The sequence below is a fragment of the Protopterus annectens genome, chromosome 1.part1 (genome assembly GCF_019279795.1).
Source record: "Protopterus annectens isolate FY-2018-M chromosome 1.part1, PAN1.0, whole genome shotgun sequence".
In the NCBI taxonomy this organism is placed as follows: domain Eukaryota; kingdom Metazoa; phylum Chordata; order Ceratodontiformes; family Protopteridae; genus Protopterus; species Protopterus annectens.
Window position 1 is genome coordinate 935484010 of NC_056726.1, and position 14792 is coordinate 935498801.

Below are 14792 nucleotides of genomic sequence, written 5' to 3' on the forward strand. Positions count from 1 at the left end.
ACTAATAGGAGTCCAGAATATAAGAAGGGTAGCACTTGTATGAACACACAAACATTTAGTGTATATAATCATAGACATTCATATGTTTTATTTCTTTTGAATTCTCCTTATCATAGTCGGAAGCTCAAATAGTATAGGCATCACTATTTGCACTGAAATTGTAAAAAGACTAATATTTATGAACTAGTTTATGAAAAAGGTATTATGAATACTACAATTGTATACAAACTTGTTTTTATTTCAGGATTTTTAATTCAGGATTTTTTAATATAGGACAAAATATGCACTTGCACTTTAAATGTTTATTGAGGAATCACATGTGAAGCTTTTTAATAGTATTTAATGGAGTAGTAGTGTCTTTAAAAAGTGTTCTGAAGAAGTCCCTAGTGGATGAAAGCGCTCAACTTCATGTGGATTATTTCATTTTATCGATTGGAATAAATATATGTTTTCAGTGCTTGTGGTGTTTTTGGTGCCTTTCTTCGTTTGAGACCAGAGCTGTTTGCTGGACTTACATTACTGCTCTGTAATGTAGACATAGGTTACCTCTCAGCAGCCTGCAAGAAACTGAGCACACTGATAGGTCTTTCCATGTATGTCATGATTGGAGGCCCTGAAGTCTCCCAGGCACAACCCTGTGTTTTCTCCAATTGCTACAGGTGTCTGGTGTGGTACAGACAGAAGGGAACATTGTACTCAATTACTGGTCTGATAAGGGTAGAGTACAACAGAGGTACATATGATGCGAATATGGCGGCAGATAGTAGATGATGTTAATGCCATGGGTGGCCATGGCAGGACATACAAGCAAGTGTGCCACAGGGTCACTGACATAATCACATCTGCATGGAGGACAACAGCTGCAGTGGGCCATGACCAGATGATTACTGAGGAGGCCCTGGTAGGAAACCCTCATTAATCACCAGTGAAGAGTTCCTGGCCAATATCAGAGATCCAGACAGCTCCCAGAAGTACAGCTTGTCCTGGATGTCAAAGCAACAGTTTATGAGACAGCAAGCACATCCCAGTTGGACCTTCCATGTAGGCTTTGGTATCTGAACAGATGAATACTGTTATATAGTAAAACAATTGAAATCAATAAGTTAATTCTGTGTCACATGTCTTTTTTTTTGGGGGGGGGATTGAAGATTGCTGCAGCTATAAGCTTAGTTTCAAGTTATCAGCCACATTCCTGTTGAAATTATAGTTAATGGACATATAAAGGGGCAAATGTATTACCCCCTGTGTTACTGTTAATTGTGATGATGTTGCCCTTATCCCTTACTTAATTTCTTCCAGGACCATCTGGACTACAGAGGAGTATCTCATCTGCAGATGGTAAGGCAAACATTTTTATGCCAGTACTGTTGAGCACTTTATAGAAATATAGTGTGTGATGTGGATCTCTGGCCTGTTGTGTGTATTGTTGTACTTTCTGTAATAGTGGCAGCACCATTAGTTTGTTAGCATATATTGCACTATTGTACTGCAGGTATTAATGTATTCTTGTGTTTCTTGCTTTTTATCACAGGTGATCATGACAGTGGGAGTGTGGGCCCTGTGCCACCTGATGTCATTGTATCAGCAGACTCTGATGATGATGGTGGTGGCCAAACTGAGGCACAGTTACAGGATGCAGAGGTTGAATCTGACACATAGGTTAACATGCAGCCTTCCCCTGCATTTCCATTAGACACAGTCAATAGACTTATGCCTACCCAGTCCAGTGAGCCCATGTTGATATACTGGATAGATGGAGGGTGAAGATGTCGATCAGAGAAGTGTGGCTTTAGTTTCTGTTGAACCTGGCCTTAGCCAAAGAGGGGGGGGGTGCCATACAGGAGGATTGATAGGGGTGATCGGAGGGGGCCTGCTGTCCTTCCTCCACCTGTTGCAGGTGTCTCTTTCTCTGCCATGCAACATATGTTTAGGGCCATCATGGAGGCACAGGCATGCTCCCATAAGTGCTATAGACAAATGCTCAAGGTTGTGGATGTGGCACAGTGTGACATGCATGGCTGCCTCCACTATGTTGTCAATTCACTGGATTGGATGAATGTTAGAATGAGAGGTGTCTGTGATGGACCAAGGGGTCTCTGTCATTGAGTGAGCAGAGTCTGTGGTGGAACATTTGCTCGAAGGGGAATGGCATTCATGTGAGTGCAGTTCAGCCACATCATCTGCTGTCAGCCAATGTGGCCGTGCCTGATTATGTTCTGATACTGGCAGAACTTCCACTACTCCATCAGTGAGTGTGCTGTCCACACCCAAACATGGCAGGTCATGGGGTCATAGTCCTGGGCATCCCTGTGAAGGAAGCTCATCTAGCAGACATCAGTCACATTCAAGTAGCTGCACTGCAGCTGACCTCGGGCTGGGACATGCTGGTGCAACTCCTAGCAGCCAGTTCTTGTGGTCAGGGATGACAACAATGAACTGCCACCTCTACCATGCAGTGCTCACACCAGTCCAACATACCAAAACATAAAGCCAGTACACAGCTTGGCTGTGTTCATGCAGATGCACACCAGTTTCACCTGGAGGACCCCTACAGACACCTGCAACACTTACTGATTTTGTCTCACTGGCAATTTGTTGTTTATCCATGTGTCTGCCTTCTTCTCTTTCTTACTCGCACGCACTCACCAACCTTTTGTGTCAGCCTAGTCTTCCTGACCCCCACACAACACCCTGTGCAAGTGATAACTGTGCCATATCTGTTTTCTATCTTTTGGATTCCAGGGTAGAAAAGCTTTATGTCTGATGCTCAGGGTGCACAGCTAACTTAATGCTTAGTATATCTGCATTTGTGGTGTTGAACTATTAATTGTACATTTGGCTTACATTGACCTTGGAAAGTTAGACAGTTGATAGCATCAAAATTACCCAACTTTATAGTGAATGATCTTGTGAGGGTTGGGAAGTCAGAAACGGCAATGTGTATCATTACTTCCTAAGTTCTCTCTTTAATCAGTTTTCAGTACAAACGTATGGTGCTAAACTGAGGGCATACTGTGATCATCAATACATTTGAGAGGCAAGAATGTGTGAATGTTTGATGCCTGAGGCCTACTACCGAGTAATGGACAAATATAAGTCAAATAAGTCTCTGCTGTCACATGTTAAGGTAAGTTCTGTACAGATCTCCCAGCTTTCACTAGCTTACTGAACCAAGTAATGAAATACAAGGATATTCCACACAGTGATATCATTAAACAATAAACTCCAGATTCAGGACTTACCTTGTAAATGCAGCAGTTAACACAGTTTTACTTCAGGGCTGATTCTGTCTTATGCAAGCAGTACACAGCCAATATAGGAGGAGGCAAAGGTTTTGTGAGTCACCTGGCATCAATGTTACTATATGTATGTGAGTAGTAAGAAGGTTTTAGGCCCCTAGGTGGTGAGTGAGTGTGCTATGTATTGTCTCTTAGCCAATGCAAAGGCATACTGAGCACATCTAAGTCTGCCTACACCCACAGCAGCTGGTGGTTCCCCCTGTGACTCCTCGTCTGCCTGTAGCTGTGGCGATCTTGGCACTGGTGGTGGGGTGTGTGCCTCCCTTGCTGTTCCTGCTGAAGATGTTTTCTCAGGATTATGTTGTGTAGCATGGCACATACTGTGAACATTTCTGTACATATCTGTGGATTGTACTGCAGGGCTTCCTGAGATGTATCAAGGCACTGGAACCATGACTTGAGCAGCCCAAACACATACTCTATGATTTTTCTTGTTTGAGCATGTGATTCATTGTGGCATTTGTCCGTGGCTATGTGTGCATTAATGATGGGTGTCATCAGCCACAGTTCCAGTGCATAGCCTGCATCCCTCAGTAAATGCCCCTGCAGGATATCCCCCAAGTAAACATCTGGTGCAATTGGGTGGTGTGCCAAATATGAGATTCGTGGTAACTACCAGGGTTGCCAGTACACACGTTCAAGATTATTCCCTTGGCATTACACAAGACTTGGCAGTTGATAGAGTGGTAGCCTTTTATTTAAATATACAGCCTCCCCTGTTCCCTGGGTGGTGCCTTAATTTCTACATGTGTGCAGCCTATGGCACCCAGTACAGCAGGGTAGTGTGCTATATGGTAGACCTCCTGCAAATTTCTGGCCCACTCCTCAAAACTACGAGGAAAATATATGTGGCTACTGGCATGTTAGAGAACTGATGGAGGATCCTGGATGCTGATGCCTGTCACACCCCAGCATGTCCCCTGCTGGTCTCTGAAAGGTACCTGTAGCTAAGATTCTAAGGGCTACACATACTTTTGTCTCCACTGGAATGAGCTCCCCTCGGTTAGCTCTGGCTCTGAGTTGAGGACTGCAGAGGTCGTGGAGTTCCTGTAGTGTGTTCTTGTCCACCCTGTAAAGCTCCACAATTTCCATATCATGTAGGTTGTGAAAAGTTAAATGGGGCCTGACAACTCTTCTCCTTCTCAACCTAGGCCTATTAGCAGCAGCAGCAGCATTTTATTCAGCTTGTAGCAGCAGCCCCTAAAATTCTGTCTGCTTAGACTCCTTTCCAAGTCTTTATTCCAAACGTTTTGGAATCTACAGGAAAAAACAGCACAGAGTCTACCCAAATGCATTATAGCTTACTGAATAGCTAAATCATGTTGGATTGGTTAACTATATGCAATTCAGCAGTTTATGCTATAATTAGCATGTCATGGTGTTTATCTTGTTTGCGTGGTGGTGCTTGTCTCTACATGGCACTTACTGAATCTGAGTTTCATTGCTACTGTGTGAGTATCACATCATGAAGTGCACACAGTAGAAAATGACAGTGTAGGCTTTATTAAACTGCCCCCTGCAGGTAAAATGATAATGAATTATATATCTCCAGATTTTATGAGACCCACCATCCTAAGGTCTAGCAAAAACTTTGTCACTTATTTCTTGAGAAAGGGGATATTCAGATGTAATCATTATATAGTCTGCAGGTTCATAGAATATATTAAATAATATGTTATACACGTGGTATAAATTTCCAAAATGTATATTTTCTAACTCACCCAAAGTGCTTACTTTAAAGTATTATTTCATTTATTTATCACATCTTGCCCACTTTTCCTCCAGTTCTATAATGATATCTCAGCACACTTTCTAGCAATAAGAAGAAATATACGAATGTATGATTGGATTATATTATAACATTCAGAAAGTGATGCCATTGCTGCTACTACCCCTACCACCAAGGATGAGACCTCTTTAAGAAGGCAGGATAACAATTAGCTAATTTATTATTTATTTGACATTTGTTAAACAGGTTGGTCCAGCTGAGCTGAAGACCATTTTCAGTGCAGACCCAAGGAAAAAAGCTGCAAATACATATTCACTTTTATGAAAACAAGCAAAATCAAAATAATCAAAGATACAAGAATCAAACAATAGCAATATATAACAGTTTACAAATTTGAGAAATCCAAAACAAATTATAAGCATTACTATGGTAAGTACAACAGACCGACGCGGTGTTCATCTATAATAATATACATCACGGTAATTAAGTATTTAAATTCCAGTTCAAACACATGATTAAAGTGCATTTCAGCGGGCACACAGTTTTTCCTCACATACCAAATTAGGTCTTTCCTTAGATATTAAGAGAATTTCCAGGACCATCTGTGATTAGCCACAACTTTAAAATTAGTATTTTTCATATAAATAGATTTCAGTTATCTTAAAGGTTTCTGGAAATGCACTAGTTTAGACAACGGAGATTGGAGTATTTATAAATAAAACAAATTGCAGGCACTGGTTCTGAGCATACTGAAGATCGCAGCTGAACCATTAGGATTAATACTAATGCTGACAGTTCAGTCAAATGTGCCATTAAATCTCAGTATTCATCTAATGGTTCTTTTTTTATTTAATATATGCAATTATTATATATTCATGCTGATGCATACCAGCTCATTTAGTTTTGTGTTATTTTACGAGACTGGTAACAACTAATTTGCAAAGCTGAAAATTATTTGCAATGATAACTTGATATTTATGTCCACAGAATCACAGGGCTGACATTTCAGCCATCACTTTTAATGAACTTTTTTTACTAGCCCTAAGACAATGCAATTTACATAACCTAATTATCTGATATCAAAATAAAATGGCTGCCTCTTAAAAACAGAAAACTACTGCTTGTCTTGACACATCAAAATAATGGCTGTTTCTAGTATTATATTAATGTCATGGTTCTGATTTACCTGTCTGAAAATTGCAAATGTACTTTTAGCCAAAAGGATGAATGTATAATATTATATTATGTTGAGTAGGCTGTTTAAGGACAAATGTTGTATACTATACTATGTTGAATAGGCTGTTTAACGACAAATGTAACAACATATATTATCCAGTCATATGGTAATTCCAAATTATCATCTACTTTATACAAGTCTATCTCCTTTGGTAGCGTATAAAGTCACAGGTCATCTTGTTTTAAAAAAAAAACATTTTATCATCTTCTTTTGGTGTTAATATTTTTTCAAGTTTCACAAAAACAAATACATGAATTTTGATGTTATGTTACAAAATGAGTTGCTTTAGTAAACCTCAGTCAACTACTAAATGCATCTCCACAATCCTTTAATCTTTTAAGGTGTCTTATGGGCCAAATACATTTATTAATGTTCAACTTAATCATATGACAATTAATGCAAACATACAGGTGTAGACAATTTCCTTCCACTCACATCTTGAAATTAAAAAAAATCCTTCCTGTTACAAATATCATTAAATGACTGAATTAAACATAAATGTACCTATATTTTCATGAGATGCTGCATCATTTTTATCATATAAAGAATGTGACCTTAGAGCAATTCATTTTGTGCATGCATTTTCCTCCTGTTATGTCACAAATTCTTGCACATGCTGCTAAACATCTGTTTTAATATCAGCACAGTCAGTGTATGAGCTTCCTCAATTAGTAGAGAGTTTACAGAACATCTTTTACAACAAATGTCATGTAACCAATTCTGTAGTATTGTCCAACAGTCCAGTATTCAAAACATCCTACAGTGAGCAGTACGCAAAATCTTTCTGGCTGTGATATTTTGCCTAATATAGCTGACACCAGTTTATAAAACTCCTTTAATTTTTAACCATTTTTTTTGGCATTGGTAATGTTTTCCAGTAACATATTATGAAGACTTTGATCCCAAGTGATGTATGGTGCATGGTGTATGTATTTTCGAAAAAAGGTGTTAAGCAGTTGTGACAGGAGTATTTTCTGCCTAACAGCAAATTAATTAGGAAGGAATCACAGGTAACCTTGAGCTACTGAAACATTCCCATAAGTAATTATGTTCTGCCTCTGTAGTTTCTCTTAGTGTACTAGCACAGATTCAGATTTTCCTCTTTGAGCTGGCATTGTAATTAGTTCTGTCACAACTGACCATTTTTTACTCATTGGAAATATAGTGAAAGTCTATAAAAGGTTGTTGTTGTTCATATTAGTAAAATATGTTATTTTATGATTATAACACTCCATAAGAAGAACATGTGAGAGTGCATAATGGTTATCAGCTAAACCTTATAGCTCCAGCTTCCTCTCAGCTAATAAATATTTCATAATGTTACTTTTATAGTTCCCTGGTGGGTTTGTGACATTATGGTGCCCACAGAGCTGAATTTAAGGTGTGTGTTATGTTTTATAGCATGGAACTGAATGTTGAGCTTCTTCCTGTCCTGTTGCCATTTGTGTTACCTTTCTTCTGCCTAACATTTAGACCATGAGGCAGACAGCAGAATTATATAATTGGAAGACATTGTTCATGCAAGTTTGTATGAACATCATGGCATCAAAAAATCACTGAAACTAACATTGTTGGTGCAATCAGTGCTGCAAGAATCGTGGATAATTAAAGGTACACTGCTGCAGCATGATCGGAAGATAGCCATTATAAGAGAAAAGTTAACAGAGCAAAGCACGGAAGTAATGTCATTAAGGGCACTCTGGCTGCGTATGACAATGAAATCTATGATTTACATACTTAACTCTCAGAAGGGAAGCCAGAACTGATGACATAGAAAATAGGGCTTGTTTTAATACTGTATGGCTGGTTGGGATGCCTCTGTGGTGGAACTGGTTGCTTTTATTACTAAGGAGATCAATGAGTGTGCTAAAGGTGATCACCCCTAAATCACTTGGAGAGTGCACAAGGTTATTCCTAAGGTGCGCAACCATAATACTCACAAGCAGTTCATTATTTGTTGTCTGGATTATAACAGGGAGTACATCTTAAAGAAAAGTAGGGAGCAAGGAGATTTTTTTCAATAAGTGATATCAAGGTAGAGCTCGCTCTTGATTACATTGTATATTAAGGTGAAAACATTTATCCCTGTCTTAAGAAAATGTTTGGAACCACAGATGCAAGTTTACCTAAGGCTTCCTACAATGTTTTGGATGTATTTTTAGGGTCCTGCATAGGCGTTTTCCCAACCAGCCAATGCGGATGCAGCATTAAATAATTTAATGTCCACAACAACAAAGAAAAATTCACAATAAAAAATTCACATTAACATCTCTGATGATGGTAGCCATACAGAAACTCTTTTCATGGATGGAAAAAAAGATTGAGTGGACCTCTGTTTCATTCACAGTCATTTCTATTTGAGCAATAAAGGAAAGATATTGCCTAGAAAGTCTTGCAAAGTTTTATTTGACTTGTCTTTCAATAAAGAGATGCATCATGCTACTTCACTTAGCCTTCATAATTACTTTGACTTACTGATAGAGGGGGAGTCAAGAGAAGGAAGTTGTTTTTCCACTCCGGACCCTCAATTGCTGATATCAATCAAATGGAAAAAAATTGCACTGCTGTAGCTTCTTCTGGAGATTTACTGTCAGAATGATATGGATGTTAGTTCATTGATTACAAGCACTGCTAGGTAAGTGTTATATTTTTACTATTATATTAATTTCTCCCAACAAAAGTAATTGATATTTAGCTGGGGAAGGGACAGTGAGTGAGTCCAGGTGGGGGGCAGGCAGTTTATTTTCTGCCTCTTCCTTGTGTCCTTACCCTCTCAGATTGAAGATAAAGTTTGTTTGATAGATCAGCTTTTTCTTTAAAGGACTGTTGTAGTTTTTGTTAATTACATAATCTATAGCTCACTGTGTTTTTTTTTGTTTTAGTTTAATTGTGCTTTTTATTGCAATAGTGACTTCATTGGCTATGCAGAATTTTGTACAGCTACAGTTTTGCAGAATCTATTTTCTTGTTATGTTCTCTCTCTCTCAATTATAAAAGTTAGATCTACTTTTGGGGAGGGAGAATGGCTTAACAAGGGTAAGAAATAATCTTTTGTGTTAATTCCAGGCAAACAAAAGCACAACCAAGATAAAACATATTGATAAAAGTATAATTACATGTCCTTAATGGAATGTGCAGGAATTACGTACTGCTTATAAGATGAAAAGGATGTTACAGAAGGTAAATGAATTTAAGCCAGAAGTGATGTTATTGCAGGAAACCAACTTAAAGAATGCCAAGTCCGTTTTTTTTTTTTTTTACGCCAGGCTGGGGGAGAGCTAGTGGTGGCCAGTCATCTAAGAGGTGGGTGTAGCATTCATTCATAAATGCTTAGGATTGACCTTATAAGAGAAGTTAAGGGAAACTTAGTGTATATGGTTACTGTTAAGGACAAATACCTCAGAGGCTTCTGTTATCTTACAAAATATTTATGGTCCTAATAAGGATCAGGATGGTGCTCTTATTGGCTTATATAAGGCCACTTTGAAGGTGAAGGATCCAGATTACAGGGTCTTAATTCATGTATGTGGGTGCAGTGGGGGTATTGAATGCTATTTTACATCCATGGATGCATAAAACCCCAAATGGATGAATCAGACTCCTGAAAGTTTGGAATGCTTTAAAGAGATCCATGCTATATCAGAATCTAATAGGTCCAAAATCTACTATCTATACATCAATGTCAACAACCTACTCCTTCCCAGAAGATACTTCATCAACAGCCATTCACAACTTTAACAAATACATACATTAGGCAGCAGGCTCACCTATCAAATATAACCCCTACCATCAAACAACCCACCTTCACCCGCAGAATCCTATGGGAGCTCCGTTCTCACTCAAACCTGACCCTACCTCCACCATAAAAAAATATCTCATTAAACTAAAAACTACAAGCTCTGCTGCAGACAACCTCCTCCTGAATTTCTAAATATTTCAGATGAAGCTCTGTCATATCCAATATTTATACTAATAAACAGATCCCTTCAAGTCCCCCATGTCCCTTTCATTTGGAAGATGGCATACATACTTCATCATCATAAAGCAGGTCCCTCTGCTGACTACTCCAACTTCAGACCAATTGCCATTATGTCACAATTGCCAAAAATATTAGAAAGTATATCCATTCCCAATTATTGTAATGCCTAACCATAAACAATGTTCTCTCGCCCACACAACACAATTTCCATCCCGACCATAGTACCACTACTGCCCTTCTTCACTTTGCTGATATCATTAAGAAAAACAGAAATACCTGGAACCTAGTATTCCCTTTATTTCTAGGCTAGTTCAAAGCATTCAACACTATCACTCACCATAAACTGTTACTAAAACTCCCCTCCATGGGTCTCTCCCCCTTCCTCCTCTTCTGGTTTAACAGCTGTCTAACAGATTTCAAGCAGTCAAACTGCAGCAAGAATACTCTTCATTTCTACCCATTACTGTAAAAGTGCCACAAGGTCCCATACTTGGACTCCTCCTGTTTAACATACTTAGAAATGATCTACATACTGCATCCAAGCATGCCCCTCTCATGCAATATTCAGATGATTCCACATTCATCTGCACCGCCTCTAACCTGTAAAAACTTCAAGAAATTACTCAAGAATTATTTACGTCCATAGAATCCTGACTAGACAGCTCATAACTCCTACTTAACCTCCCCCAGAAAATACTAATTGTCACCCCTAAAACATTCTCCCAAAGCAAAACCTTTGTAAAAATCACTTAGTTAACTTCCTGATTAAACAGATCCCTAACACTAAGCTCTTAGGAGTCACTATTGATGACAACTTGAAATTTGACTTGTACTTCCAAACTATTATTTAAAATAAAACAGCAAAAGCTCGGCCTTGTAGATAGAACAAAACCCTACCTTAAAGACAGAACTAGAGAAACCGTAGTTAAAGCCTGCCTCCTACTTACCCGAGTGTATCCTTTCACACTGTTTACTAACCTACAAACTTCCACACAGAGTGTAAAATTGCCTTACTACTATATGTATAGTTATTGTCTTAACTATTTTATGTTGTAAAATTTATTTTAATTCTATTCTGCCTGACATTGCTGATATTATATAACTTAAAGAGATTTTGATTGCACTGCATGTAGTGGAGCTTTTCTCCCCAGGCATCTGGTGGAAATAAGTCCTTGTGGTCAGCCAGATTTCTCTGGTCAACAAATGCAAAATAAATACTATAAATAAAAATGCCTTTAAATTCCTCCATTTCTCAGTGACCAAAAAAGTATTGAAGAAACACTAGAAAAGTACTTTCATATTCTCCAGCATTAATGTAAGTGATTCCAAGCACTGCTTCCAAATATTTTCAAATGTATATTCTCTGCTCAGCAAGGAAACAGCCCAGGCAAAAGACAGCAGTTAAAAATAATACTCTTGATAGCAGATAGTTTCATGTAGTAAGTGACTCAGATGCAGTAATAGGCTGGTATTTGTTATCATTAAGAAAGTCAGAACAATGATTAATGCTATCAGCTTTTGCAAAATTAAATGTTATTTCACCAAGATAGCAAGTAATATGTTTGACAAATCCAGGCTTCGTCTTAGAAATGACTATTTTGCACATAAATACCTTGCTTTGTTCTGCTACAACTTGTCACAAAATTGTTATACTTACAGCAGGTGTTTGCCAATGAACTTGCCACTGCATATCACAAAATCATCAACTGCTCCTTTATCAAGTAAAAATTAATTAAACATATTACTTAGTATAAAGAGTAATTTATAAGCACCCTCATGCATATTTAATTAATCATATTTATCACAGTATTCCTATTAACAATAGTCTGTAAAAGTTGTTATATAAAGCTTTATCTTATCCCACATAAAACACACACAAATAGCAATTCTTTAAGAAAGATGTCCACAAACACACCTCTGAACATTGTGTTTAAAAGAAAAGAACCTTAATCAATAAATAAATGTAAACAAAGCCGATTTCATTGAAGCCAAATACTTAATCATTCATGTGCGGTTGTTGCCTTCAGCCCTTCCATCTTAGCAAACCATCCGACCACATTTTTTTCACCAAAAAGCAGGATATTGTAAATACTGACCTAGTATGTATTCTCCTTACTTTATAATCGTTACCTTTTATAATAGTAATGCTTTGATGGCTGGAACATACTACTTCTTAGCTGCTCAGGTAGCAATAAAGTAGTTGATGACATTTACTGCAAATAAATTGAGCACTACAGGTAGTTCAAGACTGATTTATAGATAGTCATTATTAACTTCATCAGTGCCTACAGGAAACTGATCCCATTTGCTTCATCAATATCTGTATCTATAGCTATATAATATATAGTTTATTATATTTATTTTTACCATTGGTACACATTTCTTGAGATAATCTGATCATTACCCTGGACTAATCCTCTAAATTCAAAAACATGTAATGTTGCTTTCATTATAATTAATTGTGTATCCTTGCACATTTGCATCTTGCTTTACTATGCATTTTATGTTTACACGTGTTACAAGGACTTCATGACTGATGATGTGTTGTTGCGATAGTAATCCTGCTCAGTACGAGAGGAACTGCAGGTTCAAACACTTGGTATATGTGCTTGGCTGAGGAGCCAATGGTGCGAAGCTACCATCTGTGGGATTATGACTAAATGCCTGTAAGTCAGAATCCTTCCTAAACATAATCATAAGGGAACATGAGCTGGGTTTACACCATTGTAAGACAGGTTAGTTTTACCCTACTGATGATGTCTTGACCATTTTATATTTTTCACTTTTTATTTTTTATTTTATGTAATTGTATACTCTCTTTCTGCCAGCCAGACCTCACCTTCAAATTTACCCTTGCCCAGATAAACATTCATGGTCAACAGAATAATACAGGTAAAATAAGCTGTTAAGGCTGCCATCCCCATATTAAAATGTTCCCCTTATTCATATCCTAACAGATATGGTTACATTTCATTATCATGAGTATCAATAGGGACATATCTGCTCAGATATGGAAAAATGAATTCAGAGTAGATTTCAAATCCTGCATTTATGCACTGGACAAATGTGTCACTCCTCCTAAACACCCACACCTTCTCACTTAACATAATCATCTCTGAGATCACTGCTGTTTAGAGAAATGCAAATTATCCCTTCATTTGAAAAGGCTGATTTTTACACTTAGAGATAATAGCAGAAGCAGCCATTACAACCATGATTTTTTCTCATTATTTCTGTTCCTCCGCCTGTATCCCGCGGTAGTGGTGCTGCAGTAGCTTTGTCGCCTCACAGCAAGACGTTGTCCCGTTCGATTCTCAGCTAGAGCGTCTTCTGTGTGGAGGCATGCATGAATGGGCATGCCTTCGTTGAAGGTTGTGCATCAGGGCTGGTAACTTGGCAAGTAAAAATCCACTACCAAACATTAGCGGATCGGAGTTCCGCTGTGGCAACCCCTAACCAGGATAAGCCGAAAGACACAACATTTCTGTTCCTCCTGTGTACCCTTTCACTCTTCTTTCCCTTATCTTTACTTATAAGTGGCACAAATAAACAAAAGATTCTGTCTGTTTACTAATAGAGGCTGAAATGACATTAACAATAATTTCACTAAAATAGTAAAAAAAAAAAAAAAAAAAATAGAAGAAAAAAAAAACTTACCTTTGATCAGTACCTTTGCTTGAAAATAGATCTTGCTGTTCCCTCCTGATCTCTCCACTAGAATGTAATACCACTGCTGCCAGAAAGGAAGGTCGACTACCAGATCACATACTGGCCTATCCCTACAATCCAAGTATGAAGAGTTATGAAGAGGAGGAGCCTTTGCCCTGACCTTTACAAGTACTGGGCACCCATCTGTTGTTTTGTTGCTGGTACTGCAATCCTGTATCTGAACTCGCACCTTTGATATGTAGTTTGGTATAAATACTCTATGAAATAAAAACATCAGTCTGTTAGCCAGAGTGAAATAGTAAATTGTATGTGTATCTATGCGTGTATGTGTGTGTGCATGTGCATGTGTGTGTGAGTATGTGTTCATTTGTGTTTGTGTGTGCATGTGCATGAGCGTGCATATGTGTGTGTGTGTGCATGTGTGTGTGTGTGTGTGTGTGTGTGTGTGTGTGTGTGTGTGTGTGTGTGTATGTGTACATTTGTTTGTGTGTATGTGTCTGCCTGTCTGTGTGTATTAAACAGATCAACTCAGAAATGTAAAATACACAGTCTCTATTTCTCATCATACACTTAAAATTACATTGGGTGTCATGCATCTCTTATTAGCATTAAAAATCTAGCAGCTATTGATTACAATACTGTTTATAATGGCATGTGAACTACCATCACAAGCCTGCACATTAAATCACCATATGCTGTATCACTTGTCAGTTCAACTTGTCTTTTTTGAACCACACAAAAAAAACAAAATGTTAAATGCCTATCAGCTTTGTACAAGCTGAATGGAAAACAGCCACCATTATTCCCTTGCACAAAGGTGGTGCTTCTACTGACCCTGGGAAATATAGACCTATTAGCCTGACTAGCCTTATCTGCAAG

At 38.1% G+C, this 14792-nt stretch overlaps 1 protein-coding gene across 2 annotated transcripts in view; it reads right to left on the bottom strand.

Annotated features, from left to right (window-relative positions):
- The window catches only part of TMEM8B (transmembrane protein 8B), a 2953746-nt gene that overhangs the window by 1624553 nt on the left and 1314401 nt on the right, over positions 1 to 14792 (bottom strand). For both annotated transcript variants that reach the window (XM_044079042.1, XM_044079038.1), the window contains exon 5: positions 13902 to 14170. In XM_044079042.1, the coding sequence (XP_043934977.1) occupies positions 13902 to 14170 (269 nt within the window). The remainder of the gene's footprint in view (positions 1 to 13901; positions 14171 to 14792) is intronic.